Source organism: Orbicella faveolata, unplaced genomic scaffold (assembly GCF_042242905.1).
Source record: "Orbicella faveolata isolate gen_17 unplaced genomic scaffold, um_ofav_v1 contig_2, whole genome shotgun sequence".
In the NCBI taxonomy this organism is placed as follows: Eukaryota; Metazoa; Cnidaria; class Anthozoa; order Scleractinia; family Merulinidae; genus Orbicella; species Orbicella faveolata.
This window is the reverse complement of record NW_028301547.1, coordinates 20,259,987-20,287,500: the sequence shown is the minus strand read 5'-3', so window position 1 is coordinate 20,287,500 and position 27,514 is coordinate 20,259,987. Positions and strand designations below refer to the sequence as shown.

At 37.8% G+C, this 27,514-nt stretch overlaps 2 protein-coding genes across 3 annotated transcripts in view; both read right to left on the bottom strand.

Annotated features, from left to right (window-relative positions):
* Nucleotides 1–715, bottom strand: part of LOC110046085 (meprin A subunit beta-like) — a 10,993-nt gene extending 10,278 nt beyond the window's left edge. Inside the window, exon 1 of the mRNA XM_020751757.2 lies at nucleotides 1–715. This exon is cut by the window's left edge and continues 2 nt beyond it. Within this exon, the coding sequence (XP_020607416.2) occupies nucleotides 1–80 (80 nt within the window). The 5' untranslated portion in view covers nucleotides 81–715.
* A 1,578-nt stretch (nucleotides 716–2,293) lies between these two features.
* LOC110046053 (protein CLEC16A-like) lies at nucleotides 2,294–27,514 on the bottom strand. 2 transcript variants are annotated; one of them, XM_089290182.1, is made up of 26 exons: nucleotides 27,307–27,513; nucleotides 26,937–27,065; nucleotides 24,531–24,661; nucleotides 22,209–22,276; nucleotides 22,020–22,100; nucleotides 21,040–21,145; nucleotides 20,336–20,459; nucleotides 19,251–19,437; nucleotides 18,730–18,777; nucleotides 17,645–17,761; nucleotides 16,761–16,950; nucleotides 14,947–15,036; nucleotides 11,036–11,194; nucleotides 10,262–10,305; nucleotides 10,049–10,086; nucleotides 9,189–9,289; nucleotides 8,401–8,447; nucleotides 8,236–8,305; nucleotides 7,942–8,063; nucleotides 7,447–7,491; nucleotides 6,970–7,020; nucleotides 6,259–6,387; nucleotides 5,753–5,873; nucleotides 5,583–5,625; nucleotides 5,065–5,170; nucleotides 2,294–4,316 (listed from the first exon to the last, which is right to left on the bottom strand). In XM_089290182.1, the coding sequence occupies exons 1-26, from the start codon at nucleotides 27,381–27,383 to the stop codon at nucleotides 3,345–3,347; spliced, it is 3,396 nt and encodes a 1,131-aa protein (XP_089146308.1). In that variant the 5' UTR covers nucleotides 27,384–27,513; the 3' UTR covers nucleotides 2,294–3,344. The 2 variants fall into 2 exon arrangements, with proteins under 2 accessions (XP_089146308.1, XP_089146309.1); XM_089290183.1 differs by lacking the exon at nucleotides 14,947–15,036 and having other exon boundaries at nucleotides 27,307–27,514.

The following is a 27,514-nucleotide window of genomic DNA, read 5'->3' as shown; positions in this document are numbered from 1 at the left end:
TTTTCATTAGCAGCTTGCCGCCACGGAGTTGAACAGGTAAAATCAAAGAACACCGCAAGGAACAGAACAAATGAAAACATGTTTCATGACAAGTCAATCGTATTTGCGCAGCGGGCGGCCTAAAGGAAAAAAATAGTATCCTGTTTATTCCTGTTACAGTTAGATTGAAACGAATCAACCAAACAAGCAATTAATTGCAGTAATGAAGCATTAGAGAGCAAACTTCAATAGCCACAGAGCGCACCAACATGGCTTCTTCAATTATTTTGCTCTCTGTTTAAATGGCGTCGACTTCAGATATTAAAATGCAATTACTTAAAAACGTCAAAAACGGGTTAACTCAATAAAACAATCAATTAAGACTAACCTACTTTTAGAGCTTGAGTTGCGAAGTATTTATATGTGACAACCTCTTCACTGTGACTTCCCCTGATCTTGTTTCACTAGTTGTGTTGAATGGTCTTAAATTAATAAATATATGGTACCTTTGGGGTCCATCTGAACTCAAGCGGAAAGCAAGGGTGGTTTCGTGGCGTGACATAAAACGTAACTATCGTTACAGCAGGTGTGTCGCACCTCGTCCTATTCAGTTTCTTCAGGTTGTAATCAGGCAGTTTGACTGTTACACGTGGAATGAATGAATGAATGAATGAATGAATGAATGAATGAATGAATGAATGAATGAATGAATGAATGAATGAATGAATGAATGAATGAATGAATGAATGAATGAATGAATGAATGAATGAATGAATGAATGAATGAATGAATGAATGAATGAATGAATGAATGAATGAATGAATGAATGAATGAATGAATGAATGAATGAATGAATGAATGAATGAATGAATGAATGAATGAATGAATGAATGAATGAATGAATGAATGAATGAATGAATGAATGAATGAATGAATGAATGAATGAACTTTATTTAGGTGTCTGAATAATTGTGGACACTCCATTTAACTACAGATCACACTAGCATGGCTTCCTCGACATTTTTGACGAAGTTGTAACTTTGTTCGGGTAAATAAAGTTTCGGTACACTCTTTTATGAGCACTATTCTAAACGCCGTGTACAATTCCCCATCTTTGCCTACAAAAGCTTCGTCCTTGTCCATAAAAAGAACAGAAAAAGTTGATTGATCATACAAATGTTTCGGAAGCGTTCGGGGGTGTTTCCAACGGGGTACCGAAAGGAACACTTCGGTAGAAGTCCAAAAATTCCGAAGAGATTCTTTCTGATGATTATTCAGTTGCATTCAATTTGTCATTTTCGACGCACTTTTTTGATCACATGTGTAACTGAATTGGGCAAATGAATAAATAATTAAAATGCTACATTGGCTCCGACGCTTGTTGGAAGAAGGCAAAAGAAATTCATCCCTTAACCTCAATGTGATTTCTTTTGCTTTATTCCCTCAAGCCTGGAATGTTAATATATCGTGATTGGCCTATTCCCAAAAAAAATCCAGCGTTTTGGAGTAAAGTGGTAAGCACCAAAGATTGTTTATAAACTCAATAAAGAGTGACTTGGGAACCGAAAAAAAGTAGAATTTTGACTTTTGAATATCTCATTTACATTAGATGTTAGCATTGTTTGACCTCTGGCAGACAAAGTTTCGAATAGGAGCTCCATGACTCAGACGAGATTTCCTTATAGTATATTTGTCGACTGAGACTCGACAAAGAAAGTTCTCAGTCTCAGGGTCGAAGAGCGCTGAAAACTACGCCGATAAATTTTTACTGACTTGGAATGTGCTTCACTTACTGGGCAGGGGCGTTTAAGATTAATTTTCCTTTGAATAATAGGGATTAGGCAGGTCGCAAACTACGTTGAGATGAAGATCCCAAAGATCCTGCAAATTCGACACAGAAACCCTGCTTGTAAAGGATGAAAACAAAGTATTGGTGTCGGGCAATTATCCCAGTGTAAAACATCGCTGGGGAAGATTAATAGTACCAGCCGCTGTTCGGAAAAGGAGGCCGCGCTCCTCACTTAGACCGGACTCGGGGGAGCGATGAAAATAGAGCCAAGAGAAGTTGGCGACATTAGAAAACTATGTAAATTATTTTCTCTTTGGCATGAAATTACATTGAGGGGTTTGGCAAACCATTCTCTCACAGTTAACAACTGATTTGATGAAGAAAGTCACTAGAATCAAAGACGAAGAATTTCATAGATGTGGCCACGTGAATTAAAGTAAATCACTTAGTGACGTCATGGATGAAATGGCGCAGTCCAAGGTGGCGACTTTCTCAAATTACGCACAAGAAATGAGCTTGGCTATATTTGAGCAACTTTAAATTTATATAGTATTAAACAGCTATATAAATACAAAAACAAAATTTTAGGGTTAACACACCCATTAACATTCCTAATTTTCTTCATTCACATCCTCTGTGACGGACTTTTGGGGACCTCATAGTACAGCCACCACATACATTCATTACCAATCAGAGCAGTAACCTAAAGCTTCCCGTATCGAGAAGAAATTCAACATTCTTCAGCTTCCTTGTTTGTTATACCATAGTAAGGCAAGTCTCGGTAGGAGAGAGATTTTCATTATGAGATAAGTAAAATTTTAATCCTATTTGATTGGTGTCCTTCAGTTTTTATTTTCAGAACAGGTAGCCCATAGTATAACATTGTAGGAGACAAACCATCGTGGCCTGCGTTATTACCAATCGGTTTCGTGTTGATCTATTTGTCATGGTTTCTTCATTTCATACAGTATCTATTAATTCAAGATGTACAACTAATTTTTTTAACTAGACTTTCGCCTAGAACCTCATCTCCTCCTAATTGTCTAATTAATACCCTAAACAATTTTTCTATTAACAAAACTTAAACTGAATAAAAACATTGCGTTACGGATACCTCGAGGAGGTCCACAGTTCTGACAGTGGCCAATAAAACGCAGCCGTTCGGTTCCAAACCTTTTCATTTATAATCTAACCCGTGCATTCGTGTTCGGTTTCAAACCTTTTCATTTAAAGTCTAATCCGTGTATTCGCGCGACCATATTCTCCTTACTCTTCCAATACATTTCTTAAAATCTTCCGGGGAGAAATTACTTCTTGGTCAAGATATCTTCCCTGTGGTGTCTAAGAGGATTAATTAATACAATTAACATACACCTATCAGGCATTTAAAGTCAGTTTAAAAAAAATTATTTCACCTTCCTCCTGATAGGAGAATAAATTCAATTTCGACACACTGCATGCTGTTTGTTATAAATATCTCTGGTATTTTCAGAAAAGTGACAATTTTCTGTCGGCAGCGTCAATAATAATTACAACTTATTACTAATTATATTTTAAAAATAATATTAATCTGTGTTCATCTCTTTCTTTGTCTTCCCTTGACTCGTTGTGCGCCTTTCTTGCTTCCAGTCTTTTTCGGTTTTCTTTCCACTTGTTTATTGGCTTGCGCGGGAGAGGAATCCCACTGACCAGACAGAAATATCGCGGGCTCAGACATAGAGTTCTGAGTGTTTAACCTTACTAGGCTGTCCACTTCGTCGACTTTAATAGGCGGACAGGAGCGCCTTTCCCCACGGGGTGTGGATGGGGCCGAAAGGGACACAGGATTTCTCCTAGCAGTTATATGCGGCAGATTTTCCATGGAATGCGGGCGGGATAGGCGTTCCACAGGAGTAGAATCGCCAGTGGAGTCATTTTCTTGGACAGCTTGAGCTACAGCGTTGGTTAGTTCCATTTCTATAGCTTCCGTTGCCTCCTCTACCGACGTAGACCGATTGGTTGTTTTGACAGCCGGAGGTGACTGTTCCAAGACGCTAGCCAGCGCCTCAGCTTGAGAAGTCGTGCGTCGACCCTGTCCGTGCATCGGAGACAAACACTGTTCGGGTGTGGCCATGGCTCCGGCGAGCGAGGCCTGGACAGAGTCCTGTGACGTATCATCAGATGATTGCGCGTGCGCTTCGAGGGACGCGTGCCGATCAAATTCTTCGTCTGTGGGCTCAGTTAGAGAGTCTGTTGGTGACTCAAGTTGCCCAGGGCCCAGGTTGACATAAGCTGGTGGGGTTATAGAGTAATAGTGGGACGGAGGGGAGGCCATGGCTGGTAGCTCCAGCAGCTGTGCTATGCAGTGCAGCTTATGTTGCCTGAGCATTGTACGCCGCCTTTGGAGGCGCTGTTTGGCAGACATGCAGCGAATGTAGTCATCAAATATGAATTTAGCGGACAGGATAGGACGGGAGCGGACCTTGGTAAGACTTCGAGCTGAGCTGGGTTGATGAATGGTGATGAATAACGAGCGACTGTCTTCCTTATCAGGGGCAGTCTCCACATCCTACCACCCAAAAGAAACAGCGAGTGTTATCACATTGCACTTGATTTATGAAGATGACTTAGGGGTCTGCTGGCATTTGTAAGTAGCACTTGATGTACCATTTAGGGACGTCGAGTTTCTAAAGAGACTACTGTTGTGTCAATGTCCAAGTTCATGCAACACTTGGTTCGTTTTGAGAGAGGACCAGAAAGGTTCCTATTTCTATTTGTTTAGAAATCTTTGCAAAAGCTGGCGACGGGTGACTGGAAGACACTCTTAATTTATCGTTACCGACGCTCTGGGAAGAGTTAGTTTCTAAAGAAACTGTTGTGATACATTAACAAGCAAGTGAAACCAGCAACAACAGTTTTGTTGTCGTCAGGAAAGCAATAGACGTAGATCGAGTCTCGAAAGAAACCACTGACATGTCGTACACTGAAAAATGTCCAGTGAGACCTGTACTTTTGGTTTGTCGGCCTTCAAGTATGTATCCGTAAACAACTTTCAAAGAAACGCTTGTAGATTCTTGTTCGTCGAAGTTCAAGATAAATCGGTAATTGTCGACCTTACTTTGGTAATTAGCATTTCTGAAGAAACATGTATTGCGCGTCAACAGTGAACAGTACGGATGTCGCAAATAGCAAAAAGGCTGAACATTTGCTGTTCGTGAACTGTAACAATGCAATGTAGTAGTAATGCAGTAGTAACTATCACGATAAAGTAATGCAGAATGAACAGCAAGAATTGTATGACTTGACAGGCTTGTTACCTGAAGCCTAGCGACAAACTTGACCACGCCCCAACCTAACTTGGTTGTGTCTGGTTCAACCAGTATAAACTGAGCCTCGTCTATGACCAGGAAACGGCGCTGCTGCCTGTCAAATAACCGCATGACAAAAATCAAGTCACATTCACGCTCTGAACATTACATAAACCTCTGAGACCAAAGTAAAGCCATTACAAGTAAAAACAGAGCTGCAAAGGGAATGGCACTTAAAACGGAACATTATGAACAAACGTCCTAGAACCGGCCATTTCTAAAAAGACACCTGACCAAATTTTGACTCACATAACACGATTCCCGATGTAGAAAATTTCCAAGTATAACTATATAGAATTAACTGTTTTATTTTATTTTTTATTTTATTTTTTTGATTTGCCACACAAACTACTACAGAGAGTGAGAGAGAGACAGATGGATTCGCAGACTAAACCTGTAAACAGATACTCAAATCTACAGCTCTTAGACAGTTAAACCAATGTATACGAATGAAACAAGACACTTACTTGTCTTCTGTCTTCACAGTGCAAGCTATCAAGTCACTGTTGTCTGAAACCACACAAAAATATGATGTTCACTTAAACTGTCAAAAAAATTTCTTCCCAGCCTTAACAAGACCATTCACGACTAAGCAAAGACCATCAAATGAACTCGTTTCAGTTTCTGCTGCACTTACTCAGATCCAGGACATCTTCCAAATGAACAGAGTTTTCAACTTTGGATAGAGGCAGCTGCTGTTCTGTCTGTTCCAGCAATGCAAGGCAAAGGTCCCTCATTAACAGGAACACACGGATCGCCTAGAAAGCAAGTCAGTGCCAACGGTTATGCTTGTAGTATAACTATATCAAGCGAGATAAACAGAGAACTGTGTTCCGAAGTAACGTGTTCTGCCTCACACAAAACAGAACAAGAGCCAAGGCAAATTTTATCACAACTCCGGAAGTAATCTCCTGGTAAGAAATGTCTACTAGGAATGGACATCAGTTCTCCCAACATTTGCTTACTATCCAATCACACGACTGGACTCGTGGGTAAATTTGAAAGTTACATTATCACTTTAGCTAGACATGATAGGGATACGTCATGTCACGTTGCTAAGAACCCTCTCGCGAAACCGCAGGCTCAGACAGGACTCTTACTGTATGAAGAAAACAAGAAATGACAAACACACGCGCGACTTACCCTTCGAGTGTGCTCCACTTCTCCACACGGCAGGCGCTTGTAAAACTCAATTCCGGTCAGCGGAGTTCCCGTGAGCGGCAGGAGCAGCGCAGCGTCCATCATCAAATGTTGCAGGTTGGGCGGCTTCACCTGACATTAAACAACTATATTTATTAATAAATGATACATTATGTTTCTTACTTCTGCATGGCAGTTAGGTGGCGAGAATACGAAAATCACCACTGGCTAGATGAACCAGCGATTACTTAAGCCCTGGCCAAATGGGCTCGCACGTAGTCGTAAGCAGCCGCAAGTTGAACTTGCGTAGAGACTTGCGCTGGGTGGCCAAACGGACTCGCAAGTTTCCTCGAAAGTACACGCAAGTCGCAAAAAAAAAAACATTTCAAGGCAGACATAATCTATATTTCATTAGCTAATACTAGGTTAATGGATGTCACTCAACTTGCATTGACGCCAAACGGTGAAAAGCTTGCGTCGACTTGCGTGCAAATTTGATCTTGATCAAAGTGAGCGCAAGTCATCGCAAGTCCACGCAAGTGCACGCAAGGCCTGACCAAGTAGACCTACTTGGATCTACTTGCGAGTCCGTTTGGCCAGGGCTTTAGAAATGGAAAACTCAACTCTCAAAATCGTCTCAGGATCGTCATATTGCTGTGCCTGCACATTCAATATTCGCACAAAACAAGTGATTCATCTACTTCAAACTCTCACCTTTGTTTGTCGGTATTCATCTTCAAACATGTCCAGGAAAATCTCATCTTCCTGTTAAGTAAGACAAACTTATGTTACGTGTGAAGAGGTTACGCCTGGTTAATCAGTGACGTAAGGTGAAGCCTGTTCCAGTCCTCGACACCCCGAATTTATTAGGAGTAATGCTACTCCCCCGGGATGTAATGCTAGTAATTCAAAGGATACCAACCTCTGCCAACATTTTGTGAGGATACCCTAACAATTCAGATGAGTGGAGAGCCGTCAAGTGTATTTAAAGGATCAATTGCTTATGTTAAGTATTGTGCACAGAGAGCAACGAAGGTCTGGTCTTGAACTCTAACCACAAACTGGTTGGAAGTGTAGAAACAACTCAATGTTTGGCGTGTGTAGTTGTCGACATTAAAATGTTTTCAGAATTTGCATCAATTTTACAAAAGGAAGAAAAGATTGAAAAAAAACTCACAGTATTATGTTTACCTTATAATAATGTCTTAACTGCAGCGTGCTGGCCTCGCGTACGTTCTGAAAAAGAGACGGAAGAGAGGTTACCTTTCCACCTTTCCCCTAATGTTTGTGAGCTTCAGCGGTTTCTAATCATTATTATAAAACTAAACTCAATATAATAACATTAACAAATTGAACTAATTTCTCGCGAACAACGCCATAAATCAACTTGAACTCAAAGCAGCAACAAGCCCCTGGCCAAAAGCGCGGGAAAAAAGCGAGGAAGCCAAGTCACAATCCTCTTTGCTCCTAATTGGTCTGTTTGTGACAATACCCTGTACGGGGTTTCCCCGTAACGTGTTAAATGATAAACAACAACCGTGGCAGATTCGAGCAGATCGCCTTACGAGCGAAATTAATTGCTGGCTTGTAAACAACTACCGATACATCAAGAGGAGCTACTACAAAGTGAACTGAGGACCTTCACAAAGGCATGAAAGATATCCGCCTTTTTTCAGCGTTTCGTACCTCGATGAGGGCTAGATGTCTGTCATTAAGGTAGCTATGTCTTGTATTATCCTCAGTGTACATGATCAGTTCCTTGAGCAGTATTATAAGCATCTCCAATGTTACCACGCGTACTTGACTCCCTAGGAAATAAATACACTTGTCAGCGGAGGATGATGGAGAAATGAGGTCCCACTAGAACAGGTGTGGCATAACCTTTACTATTTTGTCCTTCGGCTTGAAAAAGATTCCCATAACTACTCTCTTTACTTTTTACAACAACTGAAAAAGTGAAAACATGAAAAGTGCACTTACCATTTCGGTAACCAAGTTCCAGAACTCTGATAAGATTTTCTACTAAATTCTCGTTGTACGGCACTTTTGTCTGAGACAGAAAAGAATAATAAAACATTTTACGACTAAGTCAAGACAAGTATATCTAGAAAAAGCTTGACAACGATACTCCTCGCTGATACAAACCTTAGCCGAGGAAATTCCTATTGATTCAAGCAAGTTTTTATCCACACCTAAAAAAAAACATAATAAAAATTCATTACTTATTGCATTCATTTATTTAGCTGCTTATTCTGGAAATTTATCGGAACAACACGAAGATACCAGTTAGCTGGTGATTTTCTTCTTGGGAATATAACCGGATTGTATATGTGTTACGCTTTGCATAGCTGACCCCTTAAAATCGCACACGTGTCTTTGTAATGTCGGCGATATGTTTCCTGTTCAAAACACACTCCGCGTTAGTCCAGAAAACTGTTTTTTGACTGTTACCTGTTTAATGTTCAAAGCAACAATTAGACCCTGCAGGAGGAATCCTTCACGTCTGGAGTTAAATTAGGTCCCGTCCACAAGACACCGGGGAAATCTGAAAACCGCGTTTTTCATCTGAAAAACGCGGTTTTCATCTGAAAAACGCGTCAAATGTTTTTCGACGACATTACGCTGGAGAAATTTGAAAACGCAACAATCACCGGTTATTTTGTATTTGTATTCGAGGCAAACTCGGTCAACGAAATCACATGATTATCGTGATGTCATTGTTCTGGAAAAGCTCCGTTTTCAAAATGTTTTTCGTCCACGCTATAAAATCGCAAAGCCGGCGTTTTCAAATTCCTGCGGTTTGAGGAGAGTTTTCGAGAAGCTCCGTTTTCGTGACGGATTATTGTGGACGGTAGGCCTAACCGTAAGCTGCATTTTCAAATTTCTCCGGAGTAGTGTGGACGGAGCCTAATTAACTAAAAGTATCTTCTTACCATCGTTACAGATAGCAGCACACAATAAGCAAATCGCAAACAGCGCCTCCTCGTCATTATTGCTACAATCTAGACTCTCTTGTATGGCTTCAAGAAACATACTAGATGTAGGAAATACAAAAACAGAAACAATGATAAGTACTTTTCTTAACAACAATTACAAGGGCTGCAATTAAGTCTCACTCAGTACTAAGGAGTTCAGCATACAACAGAGTGGTTTTAGAGTGTCGTGAAACCAAACCAAACCAATTACTTACCAATTACACTACCAGCCAATCTCAAACCGTAGTAAAACCAAAACAAAAGTAATTGCCTGATGACTTTCAACACTCAATTGAAAACCTATCTAGTACTATAAGAAATGAAAGACTTAAAAAATGTATGTCTGAATTTATGAAAACGGTATCAATCACTTGTAATCATTTTCGTCACTCGGTCTAAACGTCTTTTTCTCCCCAAAAACAAGTAGGTGATACAAAAATTCAAAAAAGGTCAATCTTGCTTTTTCCTCCACGCTCTTATCTTCCTTTTTCGTGCTCTTGGTTACTTTGGGAACTACTACGTATCTCATAATCAAAACAGCATAAAAATCAAAGACAAAATTATATACATAATCAGTAGCCGATAGACGGGAGCTCCGGACTTCATTCACCTTTTGTATTCACGAGTTTTGCTCATGCAGCATTTTGATTATCACTTCGAGTGATTTTCTAGCTTCTAGGAGTCATAAAATTAAGGAGTGTAGCTCACTTCGTGCAAAAGAACGAACTTTTCATCAGCACCGTTTTCATAAATTCAGCCATACGTACAAGGAGAAGAATTAAACTGTAAGGGAGGGGAGAGGGGGGGAAAGTGTTTACCTGTCACGCTGAAATTCTTTGGGCCTTTGAATTACGCTCTGAAATGAAAAGAAAACAGTCAGTGTTTCGCTAAACCGGCTCAAGTTTTGAATTTAAGCCACAAGAGCTCGAATGGTCCATAGATGGCTGGTCTTTTAGCTTTTATTCAGCTGTTTAGCTTAGCTTCCCTGGCTGTAAAGATCACTTTCAAAACGAGTTCAAACAAAGAAATACCTTGATCTCTTCTGCTGGATCTTTTTCAGCCACTGTATTTTGAACTACAAAAAGGAAAGAAAGACATTGCAACATTATGAGCATTTTATATCGTTTATATTTTGTCATACTATTTCAGTAATTCCTACCCCTTGTTATGCCCCTTTTTTTTTTTTTCCTAAGGTCAACTAAAGGAAAATATACATAAATTGCTCATCATCAAAAAGAATTCCAGTACATGAAAATTGGAAGTTACAAATATACAAGTATATTCAATGTAAATTACTGTTTGTTTGTTTGTTTGTTTGTTTGTTTGCTTATGCTTTGGATGCATCCTATGAGTACAGCCTCTTTTATAAATGAAAGTTTAGTAAAAAAGGCTCTGTTTCCTGGGTGGCTTTGGATGATAAAATATTAACTTTTAACTAACCAAGCGCGAGGGCTGTGCTGGGAAATATTGGCCCGAGGTCGTTTTTGTATGGACCTCGCTTCGTTCGGTCCTTACAAAAGCAACTGACGGCCAATATTCCCCAGTAGAGCTCGAGCTAGTTAGGTTAGTTTATTATGTGGCACTTGGACCTCAAATTTTCCAGGTTTCAAAAGGAAAAAATACACGGTGTAACATCGTGTCCATGGAAACGGTCAGTATGGAAACATCCCGACCAAGAAAGAACCAATCATAACGCCAGTATTGACCTCATATAATATTAATAAAGTAAAATACAGTAAAATATCTCATACGAATTGCTCAAGATCAATAAATATCCCTGCAAATATTATTGCAGTGTAACTCACTGTTTGTTGAACGTTTTTCCGTTGTTGTTTCTTCCTTGGTAATCTCACCGGAAGAGGCGACAGGGGTGGAAAAACCAGACGACGAGTCTGTATCTGACTCGCTATCATTCTGTCCCAGCGGAGTCTGAATGAGAGGAACCTGGACAGGACTTAAGTCAACTGAAACAGGAACAAACAGTGAGGAGTGTTGTTAGCAATGAGTCTTCATTAATTTGTAACGACATGTGTAATGACCATTGTGAAGTAGTCAACTCTAAATCTGTTAAGAAATCTCTACATATTACAGGTTAACCATTCTTTATTGTGATTGACTGAGAGCAAGCTGGGAAACGAGAAAATTTATCGGCACTAATCTTTAATTTGCCCTTAACTGCAAATTAATGTGTGCATATTCTCAATCTACTCATTCAAGCAATAAATGAGGAGTGGCATAAAAGGTCGAGAAATGAAGGATTTACACAACTCGCATTTTAAAATTCTTTACAACTACACTCGCGTAAACCTTCGCATAATATTTTGAGAGAATTTCAAATACAACTAGTAGTGTAAATCCTTACATTGCACTTCCATTCGTACCATTATCAATACGTATATCGTATTAACCAAGCACGAGGGCCATATTGGAAACATAGGCACGCAAGGCGTGCAAGAGTTAATTTTTTTGTTAAGTGTCGGAGATAGGAACATTCACGGAGCTGTTTACAGTAATGATTTGGTTAATTTGACAAGTGTTTTCGGTTGCGATGTACAGCAAGAAAGAAACTGGGAATTTATGATGTACATGCGATGCTACATCTGTCATGGTGAGATAGCTAAATAGTAAGCCATAAAATGTTTGACTGAACAAACTACAGTAATCTGACACGTCTCCAGATTAATGTAGATACCATCTTATTTCAGTTCCAACAGGCAATTTGATTCGTTCTTTGATACAACCCACGCTGTGATTGGTGTGACACGCGCACATGCATAACTCCCTCACTCACCGATCACATAGCCCTTCCAACCCCCAAGAGGAATTCTTCCTCAAAAATACTCAAGTTGAATAAGAGACCTTTTCGCATTTTATACGAGTCGTAAGTTTACCCTTTTTACGCAACACAACACTACTTCACCGAAAATAGAAAGAAAGAGAAAAAAACCCTCTCTGACACGTTGCAAGTCTGATTTAATTAAATTGCACTTTAACTTGGCGTCACGCAGTCTTCAAAGAACATTTCGGCAGTTTTCATAATTTTTACCTTTAAAAATATTGGACTGAAATGAATGTCGTCAATTAAAACTATTAAACTGCTACTGAAGAGACGTAAAAACCGCCCAGAAATGAAAGCTTCTTTTTTGTTTAAAACCCTAGAAACAATAAGCGATAATTTGTCAGCTCTAACTGAATTTACTTCCATATAAAAAACAAAAGTGTTAAGTTACCATTTGTAACTAAAGATAGCAAACATCTCGTGGGAAATAGTGGTGACGATTCGTCAGCTCTAATTGAATTTACTCCCTTGTGAGAAACAAGAGTGTCAAATTACCTTTTGTAACTAAAAAATAAAAACATCTCGTTACATTTGCATGCAACAAGAGCAAAACACTCGTTACCTGCACTTACTATTAAGCGTTAGAACTGTTTCAAATCTAAATAATCTCGTCTTCTCTAAAGCATGTCCTAACAACTAGAAGCGACGATTCGTGACCTCTAATTGAATTTACTCCTTGTGAAAAACAAAAGTATCCAGTTACCTTTGTAACTAAAAATGAAATTATCTCGTTCCATTTGCATACTACTAACTCACGAACTGTTTCAAACCTCAAGGCTCATCTCGTTCATAACTAAAATCCTCAGCCTAACCCACAGAAAATGTCGAAGTAAACCCAATATATGAATACTTTCTCCTCTTTTACAGAAGAATAAATATGGCCGTTCTGAACTCTATCTGGATCAGATCTTCTCACATACCATTTACCTTTACAACGAGAAATTTGATTGGCTGTTTATAGTAGATCCAATCTGATTGGTGTGACATACATACATCTCTCACTCACTCACTCACTCATCCATTGACCCGTCCATAACATACCCGACGCGCCGACTAAGAGGTATTTTATTTTTACAAAAAAATAACTCAAAAATGGGCCCGAGATCTCGACAATACGGACCGTGCAGGCTTTGTTAATAAGAGATTTATTACACTACTGAAAATGTTTAGGATAAAATGCCACGATCCCGGACTGGATAAACACCCCAAACTTCAAGCGCGCAATTCTGACTGGGAGCTGACTAGCCTTATACTCTCGTCCGATGTTAAATAAAACAAATGGGAAAGAGAGTTGGAAGAAAAAGAAAGGGAATCTTTTATATGAAAGAAAGTTCTTTAGGAAACCCAAGCCACAAGACTACCAAAAGAGTGATCGTGCGGGATCATTCGTGACAGTGCCCGGTTCAACACTTAGAGGATATTGGATCGGCAATGGAGTAATCTGATTGGTTGGTTTTAGTTATTGGCCCTCTGAAATAACTTAGTTGCGTAATAATTTTACGCTATTAACATTGCAGATTATGGGTAACCTTAACTTCAAGGTAGGCTATTGCTTAACGTTTTTAGATGTAGAATTGTTAAGCCTACATAATCTTATACCACGTACAGAGGTTTAATGTCCTATAATTATTTGTTCCGTTACTATCACAGTGACTATCGATTAACATTTACGTGTATTTACAATCAGTCAAATCTAAAGAGAGTTAATAGTTTAAGAGACCCAGTGCACTGCTACACCTTAAATTAAGTCTTTCAAAATTATTTGTCGATATCTAATTTGGTTATATTGGGTAGAATAAAATAATTCAGGATTTGAAAGCTCTTTTCAACTACTGTGCACAAATCTAGCATGTGCCTTGATAAACATTTAAGGCTTCACGGCAACAATCGCTACAATTTTGTATTAAGGTGACAACAGAACGTCGGTACCACCCTCGCTGCAGATGATTTTCTACGTTGAATCCTGTCACGACTTTTTCAGGGCAGAAAATAGCCTCTTTGTTGACATTTACTATTTCCTTTCACGCGTAAGGAAATAGGAGACGTATGCACGCAGGCTAGGCAGAAGATGAAAGAAGAAAGAAAACTTCTACGACAGATGGCCATTGACACTTGCGTTTCACTCTTTAGATGCACATGTAATGCTGGATTGTTTTCTCCAAATATGTACACTGGATTAGCAGGCGGTAAACTGCTACCACGCATTATGGAGGTTTCATACGAGGTGTCCGTTGTGGTGATTGTTCTCGTGAGGGCCACATCCATCACGACAGATACAACCACCACTAAAGACACAAGCACCATACACTGTAACTTACACTACATATGCAATGCCAGCAACAGCTATCAGTAACACAGTGCTCACCACACACACGGCTACCACAACAACTACAGTACCAACAACCATCACATACATACAGACAGACAGACAGACAGACAGACAGACAGTCAGACAGACATATCCTTTATTTAAACAGAGCCCAAAGAACTTCACAATGACAAAACCACGCGAAAAAGGCTAGCGTGAATTAATTTGTTAGAACAAGTTCTAATGAGCAAATGTTGCTATTTCAGTGCTCTTTCATTAATGTAGTCACTGAGCTATGACACAATCAGATTTAATTAACTAAAATGTGGTAAAATGGTTCTACTGTAATTCTCTCCCAAACTAGTAGGAACCTGACCAGTTGCATGACTATTCACAAAGCCTTTTATTGTGTTGTTCTAGGCGTTGTAATTCTCTCCGTTCAAAGTTTGCCACTAAACAACCAATAATTGGTTGTTTATTAGCAAGCTTTAAGCTGAGAGAATTTACTACGAACAACGTTTCTACTTCTTCATAAATTAATCCCCCAATCCACGTGTCTCTATACCTACCATCTTTTTTAGGGGTACTTCTCTTTTCACCACTAGTTCGTTGCTTGGCAGAAGCAAGCTCTCTATCATCAACCTGTTTCCTGTTGTTGTCTGATGTGAGGCAAAAATGTGACTTAACAAATGCTGCAACCTTGTATTGGATATACTTTCCAAGTGAGAAGCAAGGATATATAGATGTACAAAATTTTATGAAGACAGAGTAACAGAGCAAAATTTTCCAAAATCAGGTAATTTATTGGAAGCCTTTAATCTTGTTCAAATCAGCCGAGGACGGTATCCTGCTCATGCAAGCATGACATAATCAAAGCAACTGACGTTGAGATCTAAATATACTGTACATGTACATGTCTCCCTTCTATCCAGGTCTGATACTGAATTTTATATGCGTAGTTACTCCTTTTTGCAAACCAATTTACCAGAACTGTGCTGTTAAAGAAAATATCCATACCCACCCAGGCTAATGGGAGAAGAGATTATTGGAAATTCCAAGGAGGAGGAGGAGGGGGGGGGGGGGGGGGGTCAAAAGCCAAGTTTTTAAAGAAAAGTATACGGGTAAATTGGGATTTCCAGAGGGGCTGGAGGGTCAAGCCAAAACAACCCTTAAAGGGAGGGGCAGGGGCATTTTCTGGAACAACACATTGTAATAAATGGACTGTTTTGTAAGTCCAATTAAGCTAAATCATACATTCTGTTCCAGTTCTTCTATATTTGCACAAAAATCCCAGATGTTTTCCCACCACATCAAAAATCCTTTCCCAAGGTTTTTTTTTCTCATTCTTGCAAACTCTGGTAAGCCCTAGGTCTGCAGTTTATAATGAGCAAAGTGTTTCACTTGCTTGCAGATGGAACCAAAGATTTGTTTGACTATTTATTGATAATAAATTTAGTAGATTGTTATATGAGGAGAGGTTATCATAACAAGCCATTAATCTGAAGCATTATACAGTGTAAGCCAAGAGAAAATAAATTGCATTAGTCAAGTCAAATTATTGGCTTAAATTAGTTTGTTACAATCTTCATTTGTACATTAAAATGCTTTTTTTAGCCTTTTCTAAAACACTAATCAAAATGAATATCTAACTCTAAAGATAATGTATATTAGGTATTGCAACATTAGAACTGTATTTAGACTTGCATTAGTAAAATGTTTTAACAAATAAATGTTAACCTTTAATATTAGCAATGTTAATTTTAAATAGCAGTACACAGAGATGTTACATGTAACATTTTACCATCAATAAAGAGGTTGGCACATATAGTTAATGCTTACATCATACAAAGTCAGTACCATGGAAACAAGTCACTACACAGGGGTACTGGCTTGGGCTGTTCAAAGGTTGGATAATGATCTACTTGAGAACTCTTACTATCCATTGAATAAGTGCTCACAAAACAAACTGTGCTCTCTCCACTAGACATAGATACGTATATCCATCCTCTAAATTGAACCACTTGTGCCAGCTGTATGATAGCAGTGCTGGTTACAAATTTACACCAAACTCTACACACCCACCTGTACCACTGGGCATGTATTTTACGATGCACCCTAGAGCGGTTTTCAGTTGAGTGTAATAAAGCCAAAATTAAACAAATTACCTACTACACATGTATTAGACTACTCAGCCAATCTCAAACCACGGTGAAGCCAAAAACAAAGTCACAGTAATTGCCTGATTACTTTCGACCCTCAATTGAAAACTGCTCTATTTCACCAGTAGTGAAAGCTGAAAAATTAAATTTTCTAAAACTACAGAATAAATTACACTATACAGTCATGTACATGACATTTCACTGGTTTGAAGAAGAAATCATACCTTTAACATAAAACTTGGAGTTTGCCACATGTAAAGATCTTCCTCTAGACAAAGGACCCAAAGATGATGTCCTGCCAAGGAAAGAGTACCCCTCTGTGTTGACTCCACGGGCAACTAAAGACTCCTCCAGGGTTTCTTCAGGTCTTTGGAAAGTTCTAACACTAGCAGCTGAACTGCTAACAGAACATGCCTGGAAAAATTAAGATTCACTTCGTTAAAAATGAAATGAACAAAATATCAAAAGTAATGGTAACTAACTTCGACATTTCGATCCATCTAGCATCATTATCAAGAATGAAAATTTGTCAAACCAAGTGATTAAGCTATCGCTAAAAATGCAATCGGACTCAACTGAAACGAAACTATTCTTTTTGCATTTTTGCATAAAATCAAGCACAGGAATGCCATGTAATGATATTCAACAGACTCAAACCTCAACTCTTTTCACAAATCTGACATTTAGTAAAAAGTGTGACCTGTGGATACTGTAGACAGCATGAATAACAAAACCCGTCATCAACTAAGGAGATGTTGTCAACCAGATAAACAGACTGAAAAAATATTTAAAAACATTTCTGCCTATCAGCTTTTGGACACTGAAAAAGATAGATCAAAACCATATCAAAGACCAAAATTGTCAACGACCTTCTGAAACATGCAATATAATTATATTTACAAAAATATGAACTCGTGTTCTTCTTATTTATAAATATTAACAACTATTCTAGAACAATTAAAACATTTAAAAATAACTTTTTATGTTCAAAATGTTTGTGGCTTAATAAATTCAACACTTTGACACAAAAGCTAGTATTCCCAAGATGAAAAAAAGTTGAAAGAGAGATCTAAAGGATATTGAACAATAAATAACAAGAACATCTCACCTTTCTTAGCGGTAATGGAGAATCCTCAGGGGTTCCTTCTGAGGCAACTTCATCACCATTAACAAGAACATCAACCAGGCTAGAGACTAGTGGAGGATGGGACATGATCAAAAGTATCTGAAAAGTATAAGAAACATTCATTCACAAGTCACAAAATTCTCATTCACTGTCTGGAGAGTTGGGTAGGATAAGAGCATGGATGTGGAGCACACAACCATAGTAACAACATGGCTTGAGACATTCAGAGTGTAAGGACTGTTAAGGGAAACAGATGGACAGATGGACAAGGATGGGCAGATAGGTACTAACATGGGGATGTTCGATAAAGTCCTTGTTATCAGGGTCTGAAATTGCGCTTTCCTGGTCGCCAATGCGACTAAACATTTTGCACTGGCAACCAGAATCTTACCACTGGTCGCCAGCGGGCGATTAACTATTTCATGCTACGATAATTGCACAAACAAGAACTTTGATTTTCAGCCAAATCGATTAAAATAAAATTCAAAGCCGCCCGCCAATTGGTCACTTCCTTTTTACCTTGCCGCTGCTTTTAAAGTATAAAACCGATTTTCCTGTTATCATAAATCTACCACACATTTTATAGCTGCGATCAGTGCGGAGCTTCGCCGCCACGTTTTTTCAGCAGTTTCCCATAACATAACGTATTGCGGGAGCAAAGGAGGCCCCATGCGTTCTTTCGCCATGAATATTTATTCAGGCGATGTGGTGTCCAAAGATGTTGTGAAATCTTTCCGTAATTTATTACAAAGTGGAGACGAAACATTTGTGAAGAAATTAGATGAAGATTTAGATATTCTGTGGGTGTCAAACGGTGGAAATGCAGATCTGTCAAAGTGGTCAAAAGATGATTTCTGCACTGGTTTGATTCCTGATTTCATCAAATGCAAATATTTTGCCAGCAAGCCCAAAAATTTTGGTTTGTTTTTCGCTGTGAAGGAAAAATTTTATTGACACTTTTTGGCGACCACATTTTTCCATATGGCAACTGCGAAAAAAATTTCAGTCACCAGTTGGCGCCTGCCGAAAAAAGTTAATTTCGGACCCTGGTTATTGTTATTACTTACTTGGGAAAGAAGGAATAAAGCCACCATCACGCCAAGTCGAGGAGTTTCCTTGAAAAGAGGAGTAAGAAAATTATTGTCGAGATCAATAACATACAGTTCATCTGGCCCCAGTTGTTCAAGGGATGGGTAATGCTCTCAATCAGATAAATAACTACATGTATAGTGCAGTTTGTTTCCCAACACTTATCCAGTGGATAGCAGTTTATCTGCTGCATAGCATTACTCCCCCTCTAAAATTAATGGATCATAAAACTTAGTACTAATCAACACAATGGACAAATTGTACTAGGTGAAAACCTTTCAAAATTTTAAAAACAGACAATCCATCATGTTTCAAGTTAAAGATGTCTACATTGCATATGAAATGAGCAAAATAGAACATCATATATACTGTACACACTTTACATGGAAGTGGTACTGCTGCATGGTTTGCACCTTTGGCCCTGAATTGTGACTTAATGGCCGCCTTATGTTTCATACAAATGTAGGTTTAAGTAGACTGAACACGTACGATCATTTACCTGCTCCATATCAGGTCTTTTTCGAACCAGGGAGTAGATGTATAGAGGAATCAATAGACGGTTGATGAAATGTCCAGTTAACACATCGTTTACATCTTGGATATTAAGTGACAGGATATCATGAAGGTAGTGCAGATGATCTAAATGCTCCGCAACCAAGTCCTTCAGTCTGTCGCACTTCAGGTGGCTAAAGATACACAGGCAAAACCTCAGATTGTTTAGAAAGACAGCCTTTAATAATAAACAGTGAATAAACTAAAATTGTGTAACAGTATCACTGTAGAGCCTGACCCAATAGACCTTTCCCGCATTCTGCATCAGAGTGTACAAACAATAGTACCGGAACGAGGTTGGGGAGAACGTTTTCATATGTTTGCTGTATTTTTGCCCACCCTGACCTTGACTCAATGTCGTTGTCTTTTGGAATGCTCGAAAGGTCTATTACTGACATGTACCTAATTAATTTTGCAATAGGCCATTATTCATTCCATTCATTATTAATGTTATCTAGTTATATGCATAAGCGATTAATGGCCCACCAAGATTAGCACTTGCTATCCGTGGGCCAAATAACATGTAATTTTAAGATGACTGAAAATAAAGATTATTGCTGTTGTTGTTTATCAAGGGCAAAATCACCCCCTGAAAGATTCCCTGAAGATTACCTGTGGGAAACTTCATGTACCAGAGGTGATGGGTAGAGTTTTAAATGCCGAACAGGTACAACTCAAAGACAAACCACACAATTTCTAAAGATTTTGGAACATGGCCAAATGAGTTCACAGAGATTTCCAAAGATGGCCTGAGGACTTCCTAAGATGAATTTGGAAAGGGACTACATTATTTTTCTCAAAAATCTTCTATAAATGTTCTGCTCCCTCTAGTTCAGTCACCCTTAACAGTACAATACTGTGACATTTGTCTAATACCATCAGCCCATGCTTTGTTCTTACGATATTTTGGTGATACAGTGTCTCTGTAATAATTACACTGTATATCACAATAATCACCATGATCATAATTTGTCAAATAGTAAAGTTCTGTAATCAATTTGTAGTCACATAAGAAAATGAGAAAAAGCTTACTGAGACTCTTTTAGGACACAGTTATCAAGTTCAATAGCATGATTGCCAATAAACCACACCAGGTTCCAAAAGTATGGATCTGCTGTCTTGTCACGGATAAAGCTGAGCATGTTCTTATCTCCAACTGTAATTAAGTAAAAAAAATATCTTCTGACAGTTGCTACAAGACATAAGAGATAACAGTTATCAGGAGAATAAGTGCATAACTGAGAAAAAAAAACTTGGCATTTTTTGTACTTGTAAATTTAATAGCACTAATTTAAAAACACCAGCCTAATATAAAGCTAAGGAAGAATTTACTGTTAGCAGTGACTGTTACATTACTCATAGTCATTTAAATTTGGGTGGATAATTTCTGTGGTCATTACTGGTATCAACTGTGAAAATGTTTGGCATGATCACAGTGTTCAATGTAACTTTTTGGTAGGTCAATAAACAATGTATACTCTTTCCATGTCATGAGGATAACATTTTAATATATCTTTCTTTCATGTGTGCCAAAAGTAATTTGTAATTTTGTTTTATTAATAACACTTTTATACATGACCATGGTTTTCTTTTGCTGACCTAATTAAAACTTTTGTTAAAAAAATTTAATGATGCACAATTTTTAGTTCACTTGTTTGCATTCACTAATCTTGCTAGAAGCTTTGGGAGGTGGGGGTCTGGAATATGGCAGATATGTTTTTATCGAAAATACTCACCTCTGTAGACATTCAAGGTGAGTGTCCTGACTGCTATTCTAACCATGCTCTCAGAATGGTTGAAGAACTTGATAGCTTCAGTATATAATGGGAAATCATTCTTGTGCTACACAACAAGACAAAATTGTGAATTATATTGCTTAGATATATCTATATGTCTGAATTTATGAAAAAGGTGTCAAAATGGTGTAAATCCTTTTTGCCTGACTGCCGGTGATGAACACCTCTGCGGTGCTTCAAAATCTGGTGGGCTTGCTATCAAGGAGGACTGTCCCAAAGAGCCCTGGCTACCATCTGCTACCAAGTCGGGCCCAAAGGGGCCTTAACCAGCAGGGTGGGGTAGATCACATAGTACTTAAGGCGTTTTTGATTAAATAAACGGGTCATGGGTGAGTTGGCTGAGCAGTGAAGAGCTACCTTTGATTGATTAATTGATTGATTGAAAAAGCCTGCATGTGTATTTCCTGGAAAAGCTGCAGGCTTGTGATGTTGAAATTGAAACATTTTTCAAAAATTCAGACATATATTTAATAGAATGTAATACTAACAAAAACTTGTTTTAATTTAACGACATGTACACTCAAGTGGGATGCTTGGTCCAACCTTGAACTAAAAGAATTTAAATATGAGGTTAGTGAACAGCTCTTTTACATGTACATTCCCTTGAAAGTCTGGATTTGTCTGGCAGGGTTCTCTTGGATCCCAAGGAAGCAATAGCCACAGGAGGCCTTCATATTGGCTTTTTCTCACTGACTTAATAATACCAACTAATTGATCTAATTGAATAAGCTTATTATTTCCTCCTGGCCAAAAAAATATAGGTTGAAACTTGGAAAGCTGCCTGGGTCTTGGCAAGTATTTCTTAACAAAAGGATTTACTCAATAACTATTGTCTCAATAATCAACCATCGATGTCATCATAAAATTAATTTACATGTAGTCTAAATGTAGGAGACTTGGAAATGACGTGATTCACTCACCTCATTGAAGAAAAAGTGAACAGTGTGTCTGTTAAGCTTGAGAGATAATGTCTTCAGAAATGAAATATAATACGCTAACACCTGAACATAACAAAAACACACAATTTTAGAAGTAGAACTCAAACTTACATTGTTTTCACAGATTATAATAATATAGCAGGAATAAAATGTATGACACAAACATCTTACCTCTTCATCGGAAAAGTCGAATTTATGAATAATAATGGAATTGACACTGTTATTTGATAGCAAATAATCTGAAAATAAAAAGAACCCCCTTGAGTAATAAACAAGGTAAAATGTTCTCACAGTATGCTAGAAAATAATGCATGGGTAGTAACAAGTCTCAATATACATGTACATTGTACACATAACTTGGTAAGACACAAGAGCCGAATTACATGTAGCCACAGTGTAGACTGGAATAACTGCAAGGCTGCTGCCTAACGGGCGCCCGGTCGCCTGGGGCGCCTAGCTTACGAGTGCGGGCGACTACAGTTTTGTCCAAGGAGCCCGAGTGGGCGCCTAAACATGGAGTTTTGTTTCCCATGTAATATGTCCGATGACTTCAATCTTCTCATGAAATTGGTCAAAAAATCGTTCACAAAATAAATTAAACGGAAAACAACAGCTACTCTGGTCCTGTTTTGCTTTTATCACGAGAAATCTGGGCAAAAGCACGGCAACAAAGTCTCTATCCGCTCACGAAACAGCCGAAAACAGCCATGTTTGAAAATCGCCCTATAATGCATTGCAAGCTCAGTATTGAATAACTGTACATCATGTATGCCAATGGATTGTGTCTCTGTTGATGCCTTACTGATTCCAAGTTGCAAATTAACTACTTTGATAACAAATATTTTTGGAATTGGAGTGATGATCCTGCTGACATTATATTTACAGTTGAAAAAAGATAAATGTGTCTAAATATTTGTCTGATACTTCAGAAAACTTCACTTAGATGTACTGAATGAATTTCTTTAGGTTCTGAAAGGATAATTCAAGTAACTAGCCACCAAAAAGAACACATCATTGCAATTCTCTTTGCATACTAGGGTTCTATATTTTAAATTATCAAATCAATTGTCGCGACTCCGTCCAGTATACAAGAATTTATTTTCTCCAAAGAAGTGGCCAATATTGCTGTAATGCTGCCTCAAAATCACCTTTAGGTTATACTAATGTCCCAAGCCCGGGGAAGGAACGCACATTTCAGTGAGGCCAAATTCAAACCCCCCCAAATGCCTCTTTCATTTTTGTTTGTTTCATTTGTGGCTTGCATTTCATGATTTGTACAACGTATTTCGTCTTTTTAAAATAGAATTGCAAAACTCAAAAACAAAAGCAGCAATATAAATTTTTATAAAAAAAGCTGCAGCACCTGCATGGATACACCAATAATTGAGTTTGACCAGAAATAGTATTCTTTCTCAGTCATGACCTGATCACTTTGCTAAATGCTTTATTTATAAAATTTGATTGATATTAGACCATACTAGTGTCTCATGGAAAATCTCTGCCGCAGGACCCCTCCCCAAAATTTCCACAATTAACCCCCCGCCATCTTCCTCAACCTCCCCAACCCCCCCCCCCCCCCCCGGATTGACCACGGAGAATTTTATTTGGGCTCCTAAAAAAGTGGCTTGGGCTCCTAACTTTTGGTGGAAGAAGCCCGAAGGGCTCCTTAGAAATTTCCTTAGGCAACAGCCTTGAACTGGGTGGATTGTACAGACTGGGACACATGTACTGTAATTAGCCAGCAAATAAAGTTCTCGCAGTATAAAAGAGCCACCTTGAGTAATAAACAAGGTAAAATAATGTTCTTGTTGCACCTTTTGAGAGAATTTTAACATTTTTATTTTGTTTCAGTAATATGTGTACAGGGTTGCATAGTAAAATTCTCTCTTCTTTTGAGTTCTCCAAACAGGAATTGAACCAAATTAGATGCTGCATACCGTAATGATTCAATATAGGACCTTCCTTCCAATAAGTGCTCTCCTCCATTAAGTGCTCCCCCTTGAGTGTTGCTTTTTTTATGTAGTGCCCCTATTCCAGTAAGTGCCCCCTTTCAATAAGTCCCCCTCCCCCAAAGTGAAATTGAGATTCAAGAAAGCAGCATATAATAGTAGATAAATGAATTACAAAGTCTGCTTTCTCATCTGAACATATTATTGAACATTATGACTATCAGATCCCCTTTGTAACAGTTCTTAAGTTTAAGCATATGTTGCTTTGTATCACATTCAGATACATATGTTAAAAAAGAGGTACACGTAAGCAACCCATCCATAAAAAGGACCCCTATCCAAGAAGCACCCTCCCTTGAGCTACCAAAAGTAAATTATAGTACCACTCAAAAGTAAGTTACTACCTCTTATCTCAGTTCTCTTGAGACAAAAATCTTGCGTCACGATACAAGAGTCTCATCTCACAAGAGGGTGGTAACTTTCCTTTGAGCATTACTGTATCTCCCAGGCAATAAGTCAAATCTTTATGGTACTACACACTCACATAATGATGTCTCATTCCTGATGTTTTCAAACAGAATGCTGAGAGTCTGCAGCAGCTGAACACAAATCTGATTGGACTTCTGACTCATCATCTTTAAAAAATACATCAACATGCTCTTCTCCAGAAAGAAACTAAACAACAAAGAAAAATATGTTGATGACTGAATATTAAGTAAAAAATATTAATATTGTTTTGTCCTGTTTAAAGTACTTGAATCAATTAATCTTTCCTGCCTCGTTTGTAGGTATTTTAATGTAAAATATATTTATACTAAATAGTATGCACCCCTTGTAATAACCAAGTAAATAAATAATAAAGGTAAAAAAATGAAACTATGGTGAATGTAATGTTTGGTAGAAATGCGAGAAAGATATTAGCCAATCAGTGACTTAAAATAATTTGGAAAAATAATCTTGAGTTCTCCCAACAATAATTGAACCCATAATCCTCCTCTACACCTGTCAGAGGCTACAAAGTGACCACAAAGCACATACAATTCTACATGTGGTGTTACTTGGCCCATATTTTTCACCCAGCCACAAAATTATATTCAATCTTCTACATTCAAATTTTACATATGTGCCACTGATAGATTGCATTAATGGAAAATTATCAAATTACATGGACAATGTACATAGGATATACAATGTAACATTACTCACAAATAACAATTATTAGCAAAGAAAGCAGAATAGTTTTCAAATGTTTCAGTAACCTATTTTTTTTAACTAACAAGCCAACTGCTATAGCCACATGGCAACTAATATGCACTGTGTAATATTATGCTAAATATACTGCCACCAGTTTTTAATTAATATTTCAAAAAAACCCTCTATTTTTTAAATTATTCATATAACACCTCACAAGTACATTGTACAATGAAATTTTATGATATAAAACTGAAATCAGCCACAACTGTTTGTAGAAACTATTTGATTCAACAGAGATAAATATTTCCTTGGTGTTGACCATTTTAGTTCTGACTCTAAAATACAAATTCCCACAAGTGACTACCATCATCTTGTTTTAGTATTGTTATGGAAATATAGGGATACCATCTATATACTCTCCTGGATTATCTGGGAGTCTTCTAAATACAGACTGTGAATCTCCTGGGCTCTCGTTTGGATCACCAAAATCTCCCAGATACAAAAGGAAAACACTTAAATACATACTTCATACTTACTGTGGCTGACTTTTGGCATTTTCAGGGGTGCAATTTTGGTACATGTATATTTGACTCATTATGGGGTTGAATCAGCAAAGCCTTTCTTTTTCCAACATTTTTTTGGGGGGTTAAGAAGACAAAATTGGCAATCTCCTTGATTTCCATTTTTTTTGGTTGGCATCTCTACAATATCCACTGTTTGCCAGGTCCCTGTAGATAATTTATTCTGGGACTACAAAAGATTCCCTTTACTTCCTTTATTAAAATGCCTGATAGTAAATTACATAAAATTCCTAGTCAATTTTCAAGAAAAAGAGATTGTCGCTGTAGCTTTGAGAATGTAGGCATAATTGAATGCATGCCACAAGGTTAAACAACTTTATATAAATGTACATCATACATATAGGTTTAAGCACATTATGTATGTTGTGGTATAAAATTGGTTTTTGGTTGGACCATTTTCAAGCCACTGTAATGTTTATTTCTTTCAGTTTTGTGCACATGTACATTCATTATCACAATCAGAAAATAAAGGAAAAAGTGAAATCACGAGAATGCTTTACAAAATTTCAAACCAAAACAACTTTAAACCACAACATTGTATATACTCAACTGTAAATACATGAGTTCATGAGGTGCCATTATACATGTTTTAACAGAATGTAAACTGTGTAACCAATATTTTTAAGGACCAACAAATGAAACCCCCTGGAGAGAATGTTTCAGCATTGCAACCTGCATTCTCATCTCTCGTCTGCTGTGCAATCTATTTCACAAGATTACACTGTTGTTTCACCTATGAGTTGTTTCACTAACAGCAACTTTGCTAACGTAGGTAGATCAGACGGAAAAGCAGTTACTCTTTACCTCTGAAATACCTGTAGTCAGTGTTTTCACCCTATAGTTTAGTAATACCAAAGTTAGAATCTGGTGACTTTACCATTGACTTCTGTAAATTGTTTTATCCAACTTTCATCATATCAGTGTGAGACACTAGTGAACTGACTGTTGGCAAAACAAGTTGTAGGCAAAATAACCGCTTACCATTTCACAATCAGTCACTATGATAACATTATTATTATTATTATTATTATTATTATTATTATTATTATTATTATTATTATATTATTATTATTATTATTATTATTATTATTATAAATAAGGTTATTGCCATAATTATGTACATTAACTGTACATAAGAACAATGTAAATCAGTGTAAATGTCAGTAAAATCTTACTCAAACACTCTGCTGTCATTCTGATCTCCCCAGATGAGAATCTCCGCAATGGAACGCAGAGTTTCCACAAGTAAACCTCTGTTGGTCTCATTCACGGTTGAATTCTTAGTAAGCACATAATGGAGATACCTAAATGAAAACAAATCATATGAAAACAAATCAAATGACAAGTACGTTTATAGAATATACAATGCTACAACTTGACATAAGACTGGGAAATAGAGAAGTGTAACGCTTATCTGAACAGATAAGAACTATAAATTACTAATAAATATAAGTTTAAACACTTCACTGGTCATGTATTTAGTCAAATTGTATGCAAACACAAGTCGATCAGCTCAATTCGAAAACATTACAGGTTTAAGCTCACCTTAACTGCTCCAGAGAATGAGCCTTTTTCGGTTTCCACAACACGTCAGAAATCCAATTCTTCTGACGTTGAAACATTTCGCCGTCCAGCTTGCTGCCTTAACGTAAAATGTCAACAAAAAGGCAGAACAAACCCCTCACTGACTCTCTCGAAAATGAACGTAGACACTGGGCAGACATGTTTGATTTACGACGTCCACGTCACGTGA

What these genes read in the sequence shown, in the direction of transcription:
- LOC110046053 (XM_089290182.1), bottom strand. Translation starts at nt 27,383, where the DNA reads ATGTTTCAACGTCAGAAGAATTGGATTTCTGACGTGTTGTGGAAACCG. An exon ending in AAAGACCTGATATGGAGCAG is followed by an intron (nt 18,778 to 19,250) that starts GTAAATGATCGT and finishes CCTCTTTTCAAG; the next exon opens with GAAACTCCTCGACTTGGCGT. An exon ending in ATGAATACCGACAAACAAAG is followed by an intron (nt 6,388 to 6,969) that starts GTGAGAGTTTGA and finishes GTTTAATGTCAG; the next exon opens with GTGAAGCCGCCCAACCTGCA.